This window comes from Limulus polyphemus, unplaced genomic scaffold (genome assembly GCF_000517525.1).
Source record: "Limulus polyphemus unplaced genomic scaffold, Limulus_polyphemus-2.1.2 Scaffold118, whole genome shotgun sequence".
In the NCBI taxonomy this organism is placed as follows: domain Eukaryota; kingdom Metazoa; phylum Arthropoda; class Merostomata; order Xiphosura; family Limulidae; genus Limulus; species Limulus polyphemus.
Window position 1 is genome coordinate 235,417 of NW_013665728.1, and position 14,379 is coordinate 249,795.

At 32.9% G+C, this 14,379-nt stretch overlaps 2 protein-coding genes across 3 annotated transcripts in view; one reads left to right on the top strand and one right to left on the bottom strand.

Annotated features, from left to right (window-relative positions):
* The window catches only part of LOC106472246 (uncharacterized protein C9orf78-like), a 28,521-nt gene extending 17,305 nt beyond the window's left edge, over positions 1-11,216 (top strand). Inside the window, exons 8-10 of the mRNA XM_022401580.1 lie at positions 6,074-6,207; positions 9,424-9,528; positions 10,719-11,216. Of these exons, the coding sequence (XP_022257288.1) occupies positions 6,074-6,207; positions 9,424-9,528; positions 10,719-10,807 (328 nt within the window). The 3' untranslated portion in view covers positions 10,808-11,216. The remainder of the gene's footprint in view (positions 1-6,073; positions 6,208-9,423; positions 9,529-10,718) is intronic.
* A 24-nt stretch (positions 11,217-11,240) lies between these two features.
* LOC106472141 (choline transporter-like protein 2) overlaps positions 11,241-14,379 on the bottom strand; it is a 68,677-nt gene continuing 65,538 nt past the window's right edge. Inside the window, exons 20-23 of one of the 2 annotated variants that reach the window (XM_022401570.1) lie at positions 13,867-13,955; positions 12,678-12,762; positions 11,843-11,961; positions 11,241-11,326 (exon numbers count right to left, since the gene is read on the bottom strand). In XM_022401570.1, the coding sequence (XP_022257278.1) occupies positions 11,855-11,961; positions 12,678-12,762; positions 13,867-13,955 (281 nt within the window). In that variant the 3' untranslated portion in view covers positions 11,241-11,326; positions 11,843-11,854. Of the gene's footprint in view, positions 11,962-12,677; positions 12,763-13,866; positions 13,956-14,379 lie in introns of both variants that reach the window. The other variant, XM_022401563.1, reaches the window with a different exon arrangement.

A 14,379-nucleotide genomic window follows, 5' to 3' on the forward strand; every position in this document is an offset into this window, starting at 1 on the left:
AGTTTAATAAAATTTTGAATGTAAGACACTAAAACTTTGTTTCATGGCAGTAAAGTGTACCTGGGGCAATAGGGTTAATATAACAAAAAAAAACAAATTATACTTTTACCACATTCATAGCTTCTGTACAGGCAGACTAAATAAATTTTACTTTATTCTAATATGAAAGTGGCATTCTATACAAGTGAATTCTCAGAAACTTTTGTTTCCGATGTACAATACCTCCATTCGCATGTATAGCTATTCTCGTTCAGTGCTGTCCTCTATGTGCAAAACTTTTTTTGCATGCCACAAGTCTTGAACACCCACATACCAGTGATTCAACTGCATCTCGCATGTAAATCATCCTGTGACAACCTTCCACCAATAGGAGTTAACACACCCTCCTGACGCATATGACTCCCTCTATTAGATTCTACCATATTATCACTTCTTGTTTGGGACTGATTGAGTGCAGGCATTTTTCAATTGTGCTCTTTTCACATGTTCATTGTTTTGTTAAGTAGCGATTTACTTGATATGTGCATTTGCTACAGTTAATTTTCTATAGTTTGCCACAGTAACTTACCTTTGTTTATTGATTTTTGTTGGTTTTTTTTTCTCATTTTCAACCCACCGTTTCTCGACTCCCAGCAGTTGTAGTCACTTTTGTCAATGTGTGTGTGTGGAGGGGGCTGTCCCTGATAATCCTATCCATTTCTACCATGTCCATCTTTCCACCTACATCTTTTCCTTACAGCTCTCCTATAGTACTTGTCCAACATACATCTTTTTTCTGAGGCACTCCAATGATCCCCTGACGAGATTTGGAGGGATACACTTTTCCTCCTTACTCCTTTTTGCCATTATTGTCCTCTTCAGCCCATCTATTCACATGTGGTTTTGTTGCTGTTGGGATCATCTTGAGAAGTACACTGTATTTTCACAGATTCATTTACCTTCCTCTTATCTTTGTGACTTATGGATGGCTCTTTTTCTTCACCAGTTTGTTTTCAGAGATTTTCCAGTCTTTGGAATCGCAAGTGGACTCTGCAAGTCCACATTAGACCCTTCAGTCTTTGGTTGCTCATTTATCTTATTCTGATACCATGACCTCTTCTATAACTGTTTCTCATCCTGCAACCTCCCGTCCTTTACCAGTTCCTACCACTAGGGGTTACAAATTTCACAGTGTGTCTCAAAGTTGGGATACTCATTGTCAGCAGTTCCAGTGACTATCAAGTGCATTCCTGTATTGTGGGGTATGTTTGGCCGATTTTGTTCCCCTCTGGTGGTTATTCACTACTGATTCTTGGGTGATTCAAGTTTTGTCATAAGAATTTTTTAGCCTTTTCCTTTCTCCTCCACCTTTGTCTCCTGTACCAATTTCCTTCCCATTAACTTGGGATACAGCTACCTGTCTGCATGTATACAAGGTAGTGCTGATCCTTCTATCTTAGGGAGCTATCAAGCCTGTTGCCCAACCTTCTCTGGGATTTTACTCCAGGTTTTTTGTCCTGTGAGCCATCTGTCCTGCTTCACCCAATTTCTGGATCTTTTCTGATTTCCCATGAGTCTTTTTTCACAATCAGTTTTTTCTCTCCAGGACTATGTATGAACAAGGTATATGTCTCAAATGCCTATCTTCATATTAATATTTCTCATCAGTCCAGATGCTATCTTCGGTTTGTCCACTATGGGGTTGTGTATCAATTTCGTGCCTGGTCTTTCAGGCTTGCTTCTGCATTGTATGTATTTTATTGGGTGGTCACCGCTTTTGACCAACTTCTGCATGCCTTAGGGTTGAGTTTACACCACTATATGGATGACTAGCTCCCATTAGTTCATTCCAAACTGGATTCTTCTCAACACAAACATCTGCTGCTGAGGGCAACTTGTGTTGGTTGGATTCTATAGTTGGTGAAGTTTCCTTTTGCCTACCCACTATCTTATCCACTTAAGTGTATTTTTCAACACCCACATCATTCAGGTCCAACATTCTCCACTTGTTCTCTCTTAAATAGTGCTTTCTGTTCTTTATGCATTTACTGCTTCCTCAATTTCTGCATGAGGTTCTGTCACTTTTCAGGACTTGGGCTTCTATGGAAGCCCTTATTCCTTTGGGTCAGGCACATATGCATTCCCATTAGTGGACTCTGCATGGCCAATGAAATCTTGCTCAGAAGCCCTTGGACTCCCCAGTTACCTATCCTCTTTCACTTGCAGACAATCTATGTTGGTGGTTGAACAAAGAGAGCACAATGAAGGGAATATTTCTTCCTCCATTTTGTCTGGATTTGATGCTTCTCTCCAAGGTTGGGGAGTGTGGGTCTTTCAGCAAGAAGCTTCTGGGCAATGGTCTCCAATTGATATATTTGCTTCATTAATATTCCCATTCTGGACTGTACTAACCCATAGACTTATATGGGTAAAGCAGAAGGGGCAGTCTGCTTTTCAGTAGAGAGTTTTTGTGGTCACTCATTGTACTGTCTCTGGTATTGGCATTCCTCCAGACTATCCACCATGTATTATACCTTTTTGTTCTTCTAGTGCAGTATGGGAGCCCTTGCCACTTTCCAGTTCTAAGCTGCTGGGGTGGTGAACCATGGAGGTCTCCTCCTGAATGTGGTCACTTTCAATCAGAAGAGAGTAGAGTGGTGGTGTTCTGCTGGTGTAAGTGCATGTTAACCATCTCCATGCAGTGGGTCCTGGATGTTGATGTTGAGCTCAGCTTCTGCACAGTTCTATCCAGAGGGTGAGGTTATATATATATGTATTTTATAGAGGCAATCCATTTCTGTACAATGGAACCCAGAAGTTAGTATTGCACTCTAACTTTGATGTGGTCCTATCTCGGGGATGATGATGCACATATTTCCAAATACTATGCTCCATCTCCCTGCAATTGGTCCTGGAGGTTGATGCTTTCCCTAGCTTCTGTGGAGTTTCATCAGGAGGGTGAAGTTGTGTATATCTTGCAGAAGCGATCCTCTTCCGTGTGGTGGAACCCGGAGGTTGATGTTGTGGTCCAATCCAGAGGATGATGTTGCTTTGTAGTAGATCTGTTACATTGCAGTTCACCTCCTCGATTGGGAAACCTTGTCCTACCATCACCTGTATGTTGGTTCTAAGTGAGTGATTTTGGATGAGAGCTGGACCAATTAACATAAATCATCACATGTTGGTTGTGGTTCCTCATCCTAACTCCAATTTCTTAGTTTTGCCCTATATTCTCCACCTGTGTTCAATGGGTCCTAGAGGTTGATGTGCACATGTGCTACAACTTCTGTGCAGTCCTATCTGGATGATAATGTTGTTTCGGGCAAAGGTTCTTCTTCTAGTGCTCCTCCTTAGAGTTTTTCCCCTGTCTGAGGCAGCTGTTGCACTGGGGGTTCCAGTCTGATTTGTTTTGGTTTGATGTGAACCAGCAAATTGGCACATCCCTCTGTACTGTCATTCGAATGTTGGGTTCCCGTATGAATGGGTGGTTGTGGATTTGCCCACATGCCCCATGTTTAGTAGTTCGGTTTGACATGTATATGATTCCATTCTACTCAACTTGAGGTGAAGACAGTGTGGACCCTCCTCCTACTAAGTGTCGGAACTTGTAATCCTGATGCCGCTTGGTTTTGGACTGGAGTTGACCGGCTGCATACAGTATGTCACACCCTAGCCGCTCTTCACCTTGAAGCACATCCATTTTAGCTTTCCTCACATTCCTGTCTGTAGATGTTTCTTTTATAGTCTTTCTTCACTGGGAATGAGATTCTGGTATATTGTGGTTCAGATTTGAACCCACCCTGTTTTTCTCTCCCCTTTGGTTGTGCTCCTCCCACTTTCTGCACATATAAGTTGTGTCTATTTCTACACTGGGTGCACAGTATACTTGGTACAGAAGTGGTGCAGTCTCACATGTGTGTTCCTCTCCTAACAGGGATCACAATTCGTGGGTGTTCTTCAGACACTTTTGAAGGATACTTATTTCTATCTCTTGCACTAGTCCCTCTGCCTACAATGTGGGATTCTAGCTATACATGTGAGAAGAGGTAAGTACCTATCAGATATATATGTTCAGTGTAGGAAAATTATAACTTTAGTTTCACATATGTAGCACAGTTTTCTCTTATATTACTAATACATGTGTAAGCAGTTATGTAACATATATAGTTGCTGCTAGAAAAACTTCTATTTTTCTTTAACTGTTAGTATTTCTTTCTTATTCTTTTGTTATGTGTATGTTGATGTCTTCTAGTTATTGTGTTTACCAGCAACAACAACATTTTTCTTAACATTAGTAATTTATTTTTGTTAGACGTAATCTTGCAAAAGTCCTTATTTTAACTGTATTGAAAGTTACCGTTTTGCTCTCCTTCATAATGTGGCATAAGTTGTTTGTGACATACGTACCAATTCTTATTATTGAAATGCTGGTTTTAGGTGATGATTGGCCTAATATTGAAGTATGTCATTGGCTATTATGTTTCCAGTAGACATGTACTTTGATGCATTCTGCATAAACATATAGAATTTCTGCTATCTATATCAATAGCGTGAATTTTGGAAAAGATTAGTAATGTTGTTATTATTATGGATAATTACAGAAAACCAAAGTTATGGATCAAATCATTAGTTTAAACCTTTCAGGTGTTAAGTGTAGAAATAATAGTTTTAATTCTAACTCTATTTTGTCTTTATGTAACATTAATTTATTTCACAAAGGTAAATGAAAAAAATGTTTAAATGTGTTTCTACACAGCTCCTAGGATTCTTGCCTGTAAACAATAAACATACCAGTTTTATTTAGAAGTTTTCTGCCTATTTTAAAACATAGGCTTACACTTGCTAGGAAATTATCATCCCTTGAGAATAAATTTCTCAGGAGTTTTTTTTTTCTTCTTTTATTAGTACAGCATCTGCCTTATTCACACATTTTTATGACCTCAGAATATGATCAGAAAAACTACTATTGAAACTGCTTTGAAAATAACTACATGTACAGTTTAAATATGATTGAATAGAACAGATTAAATATTATTTAATTCAATGTGTAAGAAATAATTTATGGTTTTGTGGCAAATTTGAGATATAACTCCTGTAAAGAAGAAAAATGGAATTTAGTGGGAGTTTTAGAAGATTTGGTAACAAGCCACTTGTATATGAGAATGTTTTTATATTTTTTTAGACATGGTTTTAATTATTGAAAATGTTTTCATGTTAAATTATGTTTGTTGTAAAGCTATGGAAATTTGTTTCTATGTCAAGACTTCAGGTAAGCCTCATTACATTTAGAGACAATGGTAAGCAAAATATTCTGACTCAAATGTGGCTTAAATTCTTTTTTATTGAGTATTGTTGCTAACTAAGTTTATCATATTCAAACAATGTAGATAAGTAAAAGACACCGTACGTATTAGATAGAAATCGATCTCAACCAAGAATACTGTTACCTAGCCTGACCTGATGCTATGTTACCTATAAATCTTTTTTACATTTTATGAACAGAAGAGGTGACATTTATAATCCTTGAAGTAAAGTATTAAAAGAAATAAGTAAATAAATAAAAATCAAGTGTTGTAACTGGCTGGATATATAACTTTCTGAAAAACAATTAAAAAATTTTAAATTCTGAGACAAAGGAAGTATTTTCAAATTTCTTACTTTAAAAAAAAACAAAGTTAAACAAAACTGTAGTATTTTCACAATGCAAAAATTATAGAAAAAGTAAATAAAATTATATAATCTTTCCAAAACTAAAACTAATTACTTTGTAGTATTTCCACTGTGAGAATGAAAAAATCATGGGAAAATTTGTTTCATTGTTAATCTTTAAACTCTATTTTCTACAGCTTTTCTTTTTTATATCTATTTGTATAATTTATTTTTTGTGATTCACCACTTTTGTTTTCATGCGACCACCTTAATTTACTTCAAACAGAATAAATGTTATGAGACGCCATGTGGTTAATAACATTTCTTTATTAACCTTGCCAGTTTTTTAATTTTATAGATAGTACCTATAAATCATCTTTATTGTTTTGTAGTTTTTTTCCTGTTATTTATGTACAACTAAATAACACTTTCTATCATTTTGTAGAGAAAGGATAAGAAACATTGAAGCAACGGAGGAATCCAAACTGAAAATGTTGAAAGAACGAATGGCAAAGAAAGAAACGGGCACATCATTTGTGCCAACAAACATGGCTGTCAACTTTGTCCAGCATAATAGGTGTAAGTTCAAAGTTTGTATTCATGTCAGACCTACAAAACTTCTCTGAATTATCAAGTTGTGTTTTAATTTCAGCCATCACTGTTAGCTCTAATCTAACCTATATAAAAACCAGTATGTGTCACCTCACATCATGCTTGATTTCTCAAAATAGGTGGATTCATAAAAGCCAAAATGCATTTATCCAGATAGAATGGTTTGATTACTGTCTACGCATTATGATTTTAGTGAAGGGGTGCATTGAAACCTTATGTGTGTGAGTGTTGGTATAATAAGCCTAAAGTACAGACTTAGTGTGGGATCACCTAGCTTAGAGCAAAGTGCATAAAATTTATCATGAAAGTAAAAAATATCGATTCAATTTTTAAACTAAATTGTTTCCGAATTAAGCTATTTTCTGTTATATCACCAACTTTTTAAAGAAAAACCTCTTTTAATAAACGGAGACTAAATTAAGAAATCAACAAATGTTTTCCAAGTTCTGTTGTCTATGCATTTATTTTATACTGTCAGTACACAGACTAACAAAAATATTAGATTATCCTTTTGTTGCTAAGCGACATGACATAAAAGACACTGTTGGAACATAGTGTTATCAAAATGCACTGGCTTTCCTATGTATTAGAAGTTGTTAATCTAACTGATTTGTACCAATATTTATTCTATGAATACACCACAAATTCATTTCATGAATGATCTTAATTTTGATTGGCTCAAAAAAGAATTTACTCAACTGCACTTTTCTGTCTCTTTATTGGTCAAGCTTAATATGCCAAAACTTATTTATTTCAGTTAGCTATGAAATGTGAGTTTAGGGTATACTATGGAGTAATAGTACTTGCCTCGTCATTTTTGATGGGCTATAGGCTAGTATTTATATAATACAGTAACCTAAAGCTCCTTTAGTTTCATTGTAAGAAACTATTTCCATTTACTTTTGACAGGATATTACCTCATAATTATGAATGATTTGATTAAGTAGTTTGAAAGCAGACTTAATTTGATGTCTCTAAACCTGTTATGAGGTTTGAAAGGCTAGAACAATAGGTGAGTTAAAAACTGTACAGACAGATTGGATATTGAAGAAGTACAGGCAGTTCAACTGGAGATGAGGGAATTGTCAACAAGGTGGAAAGATATTTCGAAATAGAGAATAACTAAAACAGGAAGAGAAGAAGGATACCTGTTTACAAAAGATGAGATCTTCGCAACTCTGTGTGTTGAAAAAGTGGTATAAGAGATGATGAAATATCATATTTCACATGTGAGACAGAGATATTGATATATTGTATTGCATATACTGTCCAAAAAGTGTAGATTTGATGAAGCAATTTGTAGTACCAAAGGGATGGAAGTATCAGTTACTTTCAATAGCTCATGACATACTATGGCAAATCATAGGTAGAGATTATTTTGGCTAGGTATATTTGGGCAGTGTGGCTTCATATTGTTAGATATATCCACAGTGTTAAAAGGGAGTACCAAAAAGTAAGGTTTGTGAATGTCCTCATGTTGGAAGAACTACTACAAGGAATTGCACTTGATTTCATCGGGCCTTTCCCCTATACTCGTAAGGTAACAAGTATATTTTAGTCATCTGTGACTATACCACTAGATATTCTGATGCCATTTGTTTGAAAGACTAAGAAGCAGAGATGGTTTCAGGAGCTTTGATAGAGGTATTTTTTAGACTTGGTATTCCTAAGGAAATTTTGTCAAATCAAGGAACTAATTTCATGTAGTCTTTAAAGAGAAGCTTTATCTTGCAAATTCACAAACTTGTGTTAATATTAGACCATCCTCAAACTAAAGAGTTTAGTTGAGTGGACCAACGGGACATGTTGTGATGTTAAAGGTGAACCTAAAGCCTGGGATGAATACCTTCCTGATATATATATATATATATATATATAAAAATAAGTATCTCAGGAGGCCATTTGGCTTTTCATTCTTGATTTAATGTATGGATAACACACTGTGCATAGTGATAGAAAGTTGGGAAGAGCCTGATGAGGAGAAAGTATTATTTTTTAGAGGTGAAAAGACAGGTTGAATAAGCTTTTTGATTTGTTGAAGAAGTATACAGAGGTGGAAAAGGTACTACGATAAGAAAGTTAGAAACCATACTTTGCTGGTTAGGCAAAAAGTTTTAGCACTTTTACCTAGTAGTTTTAATAAGTTGTTGACAGTGTGGATAGGACTTTACAATTAACTAGAGAAGACATTTAACATTCATTCGTTAAAACCATGGTATGAAAGATATCAATATATTGAAGCATGTCAAGAAGATGAGAAAGTATGGGGTTTAGATGTTATTAGTGTAATGTCCATGGGGATGGAAAATACTGTAGACGACATTGGTAACTTAGCTTTGTGTAAGAAGGAATATTTCTGTTACGTTCATATCAATCCAGTTGTTTTACGTGAAAAAAGAAATTGGCTTATCCAGGTGTAAATAAAATAATTTTTCCTGAAAGTTAACATGCGCTCGAGAGTTGTTATTGGAAACAATGATCCCCAAAAATGTTTTGCAGCATAGTATTAGTTTTGATGATGACATGGAGTAGAATGTATTAAGTTGCACTACAGCTGTTTATTAAAAAGAAAAGAATAATTTGTAACTATAGGTTTATCCGTGTGATACTTTTTCATTCAGTTCAAAACCTCTTAAATTTGGAGTTTGTTGACCTTTCAATATTATAAACTAGCAGAGACTTGCAAAACATTTGAGGTTAAATTATATCTTTATTTTAACAGTACTTCTTTAAATACAGCATTTCTAGAATATCACAAAATAATTCTAATAATAGACAATGAAGTCTAAGTTCACTCATCTTATGCCTATATTTGATAGAGATAAATTAACACTAACTTGTGTATGTTTTTCACTTTAGTTTAGTTAGGGTTAAACTTTACCACACTTAATATTAACAATAAATAAATTTACAATAGACCATTTGGTAAAAACTTTAAGCTTTGAAGATGTTATTGTACGAAATGTAAAGTATTTTTACATCCATTGAAATGAAGTGCACACACATTTTCAGGACAGACAAAATCTAATGCCATGTGATATTCTTGTACTGGTTAGAAAACATTCCATTATTTTTCAACTAACTGGTAAGCATTGTGCTTTAAATATTTATTTCTATGATATGTTTTTTTTATGCTAATAAAATACTGTTCATTCATTATTATGTTTTTGTTCCAATCTGCAGTTACCATTGAAGAAAGTGCAGAGTCCAAAGCTAAATTGTTAAAAGAAAAGTTTCGAGAGCCAGTAGTAAATATAAATGAAGCAGAAAAATCACATCAATTCAAAAGTAAGGTGTTTTCTATTACATACTCTACCACAGTGAATAAAATGTTAATGTTTGAAAGGATATTTTTCTGTAATCATTCACTTGACATCAATCTATGTAGTCACAAGTGATCACATTTTCAGGTTTCTGTTCTCTTTGCTTTAAAAGCATACTTTTTTTCTGACATTCAGTAACATATCAATTTTACTTTTATATGGTAATTTCTAGCATATTTAGAAATATGTACAGCTATTTTTTGAATAATAGTTTGACATTTTCCTTTCAAGATACTGTATAATTTTTTTTTTTCATGTTAGGGTATTTTGTTCTCAAGTTTAATTTTTATAATTAAATAGTTTACTGCTATTCATGAAGAAGGCCTGTTAGATCTCTTCAAATAACCCAGTTCTGTTTTTTACCTGGCATCTTAAAGATCACATATGACATGTGCCCAGCTATTGACTACCAGAAATTAAAACATGCATTTTTTTATTTGGAGACTGGAGATTTTAAACTTACTAATTAATAGTATGTAACCATTGAAACTATTTTCTTGGTTTACAAGGTTACTAATAAAGAATAACTTTTTACCCAGTAAAATATTCTAATATATTTGAGGTTTCTTAAAATACACATGTATCCTATATATTAATTCACCTTGTGTTTCTGTAAATCTATTTATCTGGGAACTCCTCCCCCAGTTCTGGAGTCAGCATGACCAAATTTGGCAAATGACCTGGGGGATGGATGTTGTTATCTATATGGCATAGCCCCCATCCTTTTGGGAGGTTTAAGAATAGATGTTCAGGTTTGCTGAACCAGGATCTGGGATCAGATTTAGTATTCCTAACCCCCTTCAAAATCCTGGAGGCTCTAGGTCTGAAACTTGGTTCAAAACCCCTCTCCTTCACTCTCAGACTAGTGAGACCAAATTTGGGACATTTGCTCAAGTACTACGTGCTGGTGTCCTAACAAGATTTGTTTTTGGGTCTGCACCTTCCACCATGGGGTAGCTATAGAAATAACTGCCAATAATTGAGGAGCTTGATGAGTACACTGGGGCCTCCGAACGTATTTTATGCTAGTGTAATTCTCTCAACAACCGTAACTCTACAATTTTCCAAATGACTGCTTTCTTTGGTAATTTCACTTGTAAACAACTGTCCTTTGACAGTAAGTATTTTATAATTAAGTATACATTTCTTTTTCAGCTAAGAAAAATTCTAAAATGGGAGAAGATGAGAAAGCAACAGATGACTTCCATTTTGAAAAATTCAAGAAGCAGTTTAGGAGATTTTAGAACAAGGCAGATATTTTACTTTACACATATATTTATTGCATATAAATAAAGTCATGAATTCCTTTATGTGAACATTAACCATAATAAAGAAAAATATTTTTGCTGAAACGAAGTCTAACATAACAATAAAATAAGTATAGATTATTACTGAAAAAAAAATTGAAATATATGACAGTGTGCAAATTTTCCACACTAAAATTATCTAGTAACAAAACAGATGACTGAAAAGTTTAAAAATGTTTAACTTAATAAAACAAAAAAAGTAGTTTAAGTTGTATATTTCATTAAATACTTTGCTTATATATCCTTGTTATAGTACTGTATTTGATAAGAGAATTAATTTCCTGTAACTTTTGATTTGTACTGCTGTGTACTTTCCTTGCATGGTTATAAAAAGTTCAAACTGTAACTAAGGTTGGTTGGTTTTTTTTGTTTATTATTATTATTATAGCATAAACAATTAAGATGGAGAAAACTGTACCTTGCTGTCACAAAGATCCACAAAAATTACCTAAATGGCTTTAGAAAATAAAATAAATCACATTTTTAATTAAGTTACTAGGTAAAAAAAAAAGAAATATTTTGTACCTTGGAATCCTTAAATTTTCATAAAACAAAGAACTAGTACACTCAAATAAAAATAGGCTGTTGTTAAAGATTTTAAATTATTTTTCAATTTCATTTGATTTTGAGCTAGATATTTAGAACTAAAGTTGCTATACATATTTTAAAATTTAATATTATAACTCGGTTCCTAAATAAGGAAAAACTTCATAAACACGAATTCCCCGACCCAAGGACAAAAGTATACTTTAAACATTAGATAATAAAATTGATTATACAAAACCATAACAAAAGCTACATTGTTTTTGTGTATCAAGTGCACTTTTAATACCACAAAACAGTATTAACTATAGTAGCACCTGAGTATTTATTATTCACTTAACATATATATATATATATATATACTAAACAAAGTTTTAATTGCCTAAGCTTAAAAGAAAATAAGAGAGAGAGAGAAAAAGATTGTAAAACCTGTGGAATCTTTTACTGTGGCTCCTTGAATTTGTTTTTCTTTCCAAGTATTTTCATCAGTTCACGTGACATGTAGTAAGGTCTCTCTGCAGAGCCATCATTTCTTTCACAGTCATCCACTAAATAAATACAATTAATAGTTTTAGTGGCCACTATATCTTTAATTATTCTCTCATCAGTATTTTTATAATTTGTAATTTCAATAAAGCATGCCTATTATTTTGTTAAATACCATTCAAACTTAAAAAGCAGGCAAATGTGGATGAAATTAGCACTGTGGTATAATAAACAATTACTTTGTGAATTATATCTATTACATAGAAATACGTTTAGTTAAGCTGTATCAACTTTAAAAATCAGAAATGTAGTGTATGTGTGTGTACTCAAACTAGTTACTAGACTCTTGCTCTTTTCATGTCTTTAGTGGAAGTAAAGTATATGTATAAATGGCTATCAAATGCACACTAATCATAGGAGTTATTACATTATAACTGCTAAAAACATAAAATATACTAATGCTATGTGGTCCATTTGAAGATAGGAGCCAATGTATGAACACCTAGCATTTTGAAAATAGCACAATTGATGATAATTCATAAGCACTGACATTACGTACTTGTAAACAAACAATCATTAAGATCATCATAAATCTAACAATTTTTATTTTTCTTATTTTATAAAAAAAGGCATTGGTAAGAATTGTTTAAATCAATATATACTTGCTAAGGGTCAAAAGGGCAATTCTGTAGGGACAGTTTTTTTCATTGTAGTGAGAGATGTTGTACTGCAAGTATCACAATGGGTTATAGAATTTGGAAAGTATAAAATTACTTACAGAAACAGAGAAACAAAGTATCCACTGCCATATTATAGACACTGAAGATACATGAGGCTATGAAATAGGAGCCTATTGCTACAGTCTGGAACGAAAAAATAAATACATGACTGCTATACAGCAACTATCTAAATTTATACATATATATATATATATTGATGGCATCACATATAATTTTAGTGTAAGTTGTATTTCTTTTAGTAATTTTTGTATCACAGTTGTACTTTGTCATACTTTCAAATATTATTTGTTTGGCAAACTAATTAAATGAATCACATGGCTGTTATAGTAAATCTAACTAATAAGATCACATCTTTAGAGCCTGTGTTTTTATATGTACTAACTGAAAGCCACAGCTAAATTTGTAAAATGATTTTCTTCTCTTCTATAATGACCTTAATCCCAACTAGTTTGGAGCTGGCTGGTAATTTTGTAAATTTCGACGGTAATCGTAGAAGATGAGCATGTTTGGCGATGGGGAATCGAACTTGTGACCATCAGATTGGAAGTCGAGCACCCTAACAACCAGGCCCAAATTTGTAAAATAATCTAGCAGATAAAACTTCAGTATTTTGGATTTGTTTTATATATGAGAAGAATTGTTATGGGCTAAATATTCTATATGAACTTAAACTTATGGTTTAGATGTACAACATTAAATTTATTATATACTCTACTGAGAAAATAAAAAACATATTGGACTTTCAAACACAACAGTTACCATTTCTATCATTTAACAGTGTCTATATCTGGATAACAAACAGTAAAGCAGGACTGACAAGATTTTCAGGAAAGTTTTAATAAACCTTATTGAGAACCCTCAATTTTTAACAATAGTCTTTCTGTAACTGTGTCCTTTAAACAACTTATGCTTTACACATTTCAACCAAAAGGTCAAGTCAACAATAAATTTGTTTAAAGATGAAATTTACCATTAACTATTGTATGTATGTACGTACTATTTTTTTTTTTACCTAAATTGTGATGATATTAAACTAATAATTACATGATAATCTAACAATATCTGAAAATAATTATTTTTATTCTGTTACATTTTAATATTGTTCAGATCCATTTCAGTTGTGAAAAACCTTAAGGCATATTTTTTAAGAATAATCTGGGTTACAAAGTCCTATTTTCACAATTATATCTTATAAGTGAAAAATATTAAGTTTTAGAAATTACTTACGATTACTGGCAACAAGTAGTAGTTCAAAGAGGGCACATAATGTTTCAGAAAATGGATTCTTCCAGAGAAGAAATAGAAGGCAGCAACAGCTAGTAATAATTTCAGAAATAATGTTTATGTATAACTTCTTCAAACAGGCTACATGTTTTAAGAATCATTTATACACACACTAATTCTCATAGTTTGTTTCATCAAAGTTTGTATGTTAAGAAATGCCAGGTTATAATTAACCCTTGACATTGCAGATTGAGCTCAGCTATAGGACATTTTATACCAAAGCATATGTTTAGCTCAAACTATATGTGCATGGAACATTGTACAGCTTCTACATATTTGTAAACAACTTAAAACCAAAAGTAAAACGTTTTAATGTACTTCATTTATCAATTTATTTATAGAAATATGTCATATATATATATATATATATATATATATATATATATACTAACTTACTACTATTATTTTACTTACTAATATATAACTTAACTTAAACTTTAAACTTAATAACTAATA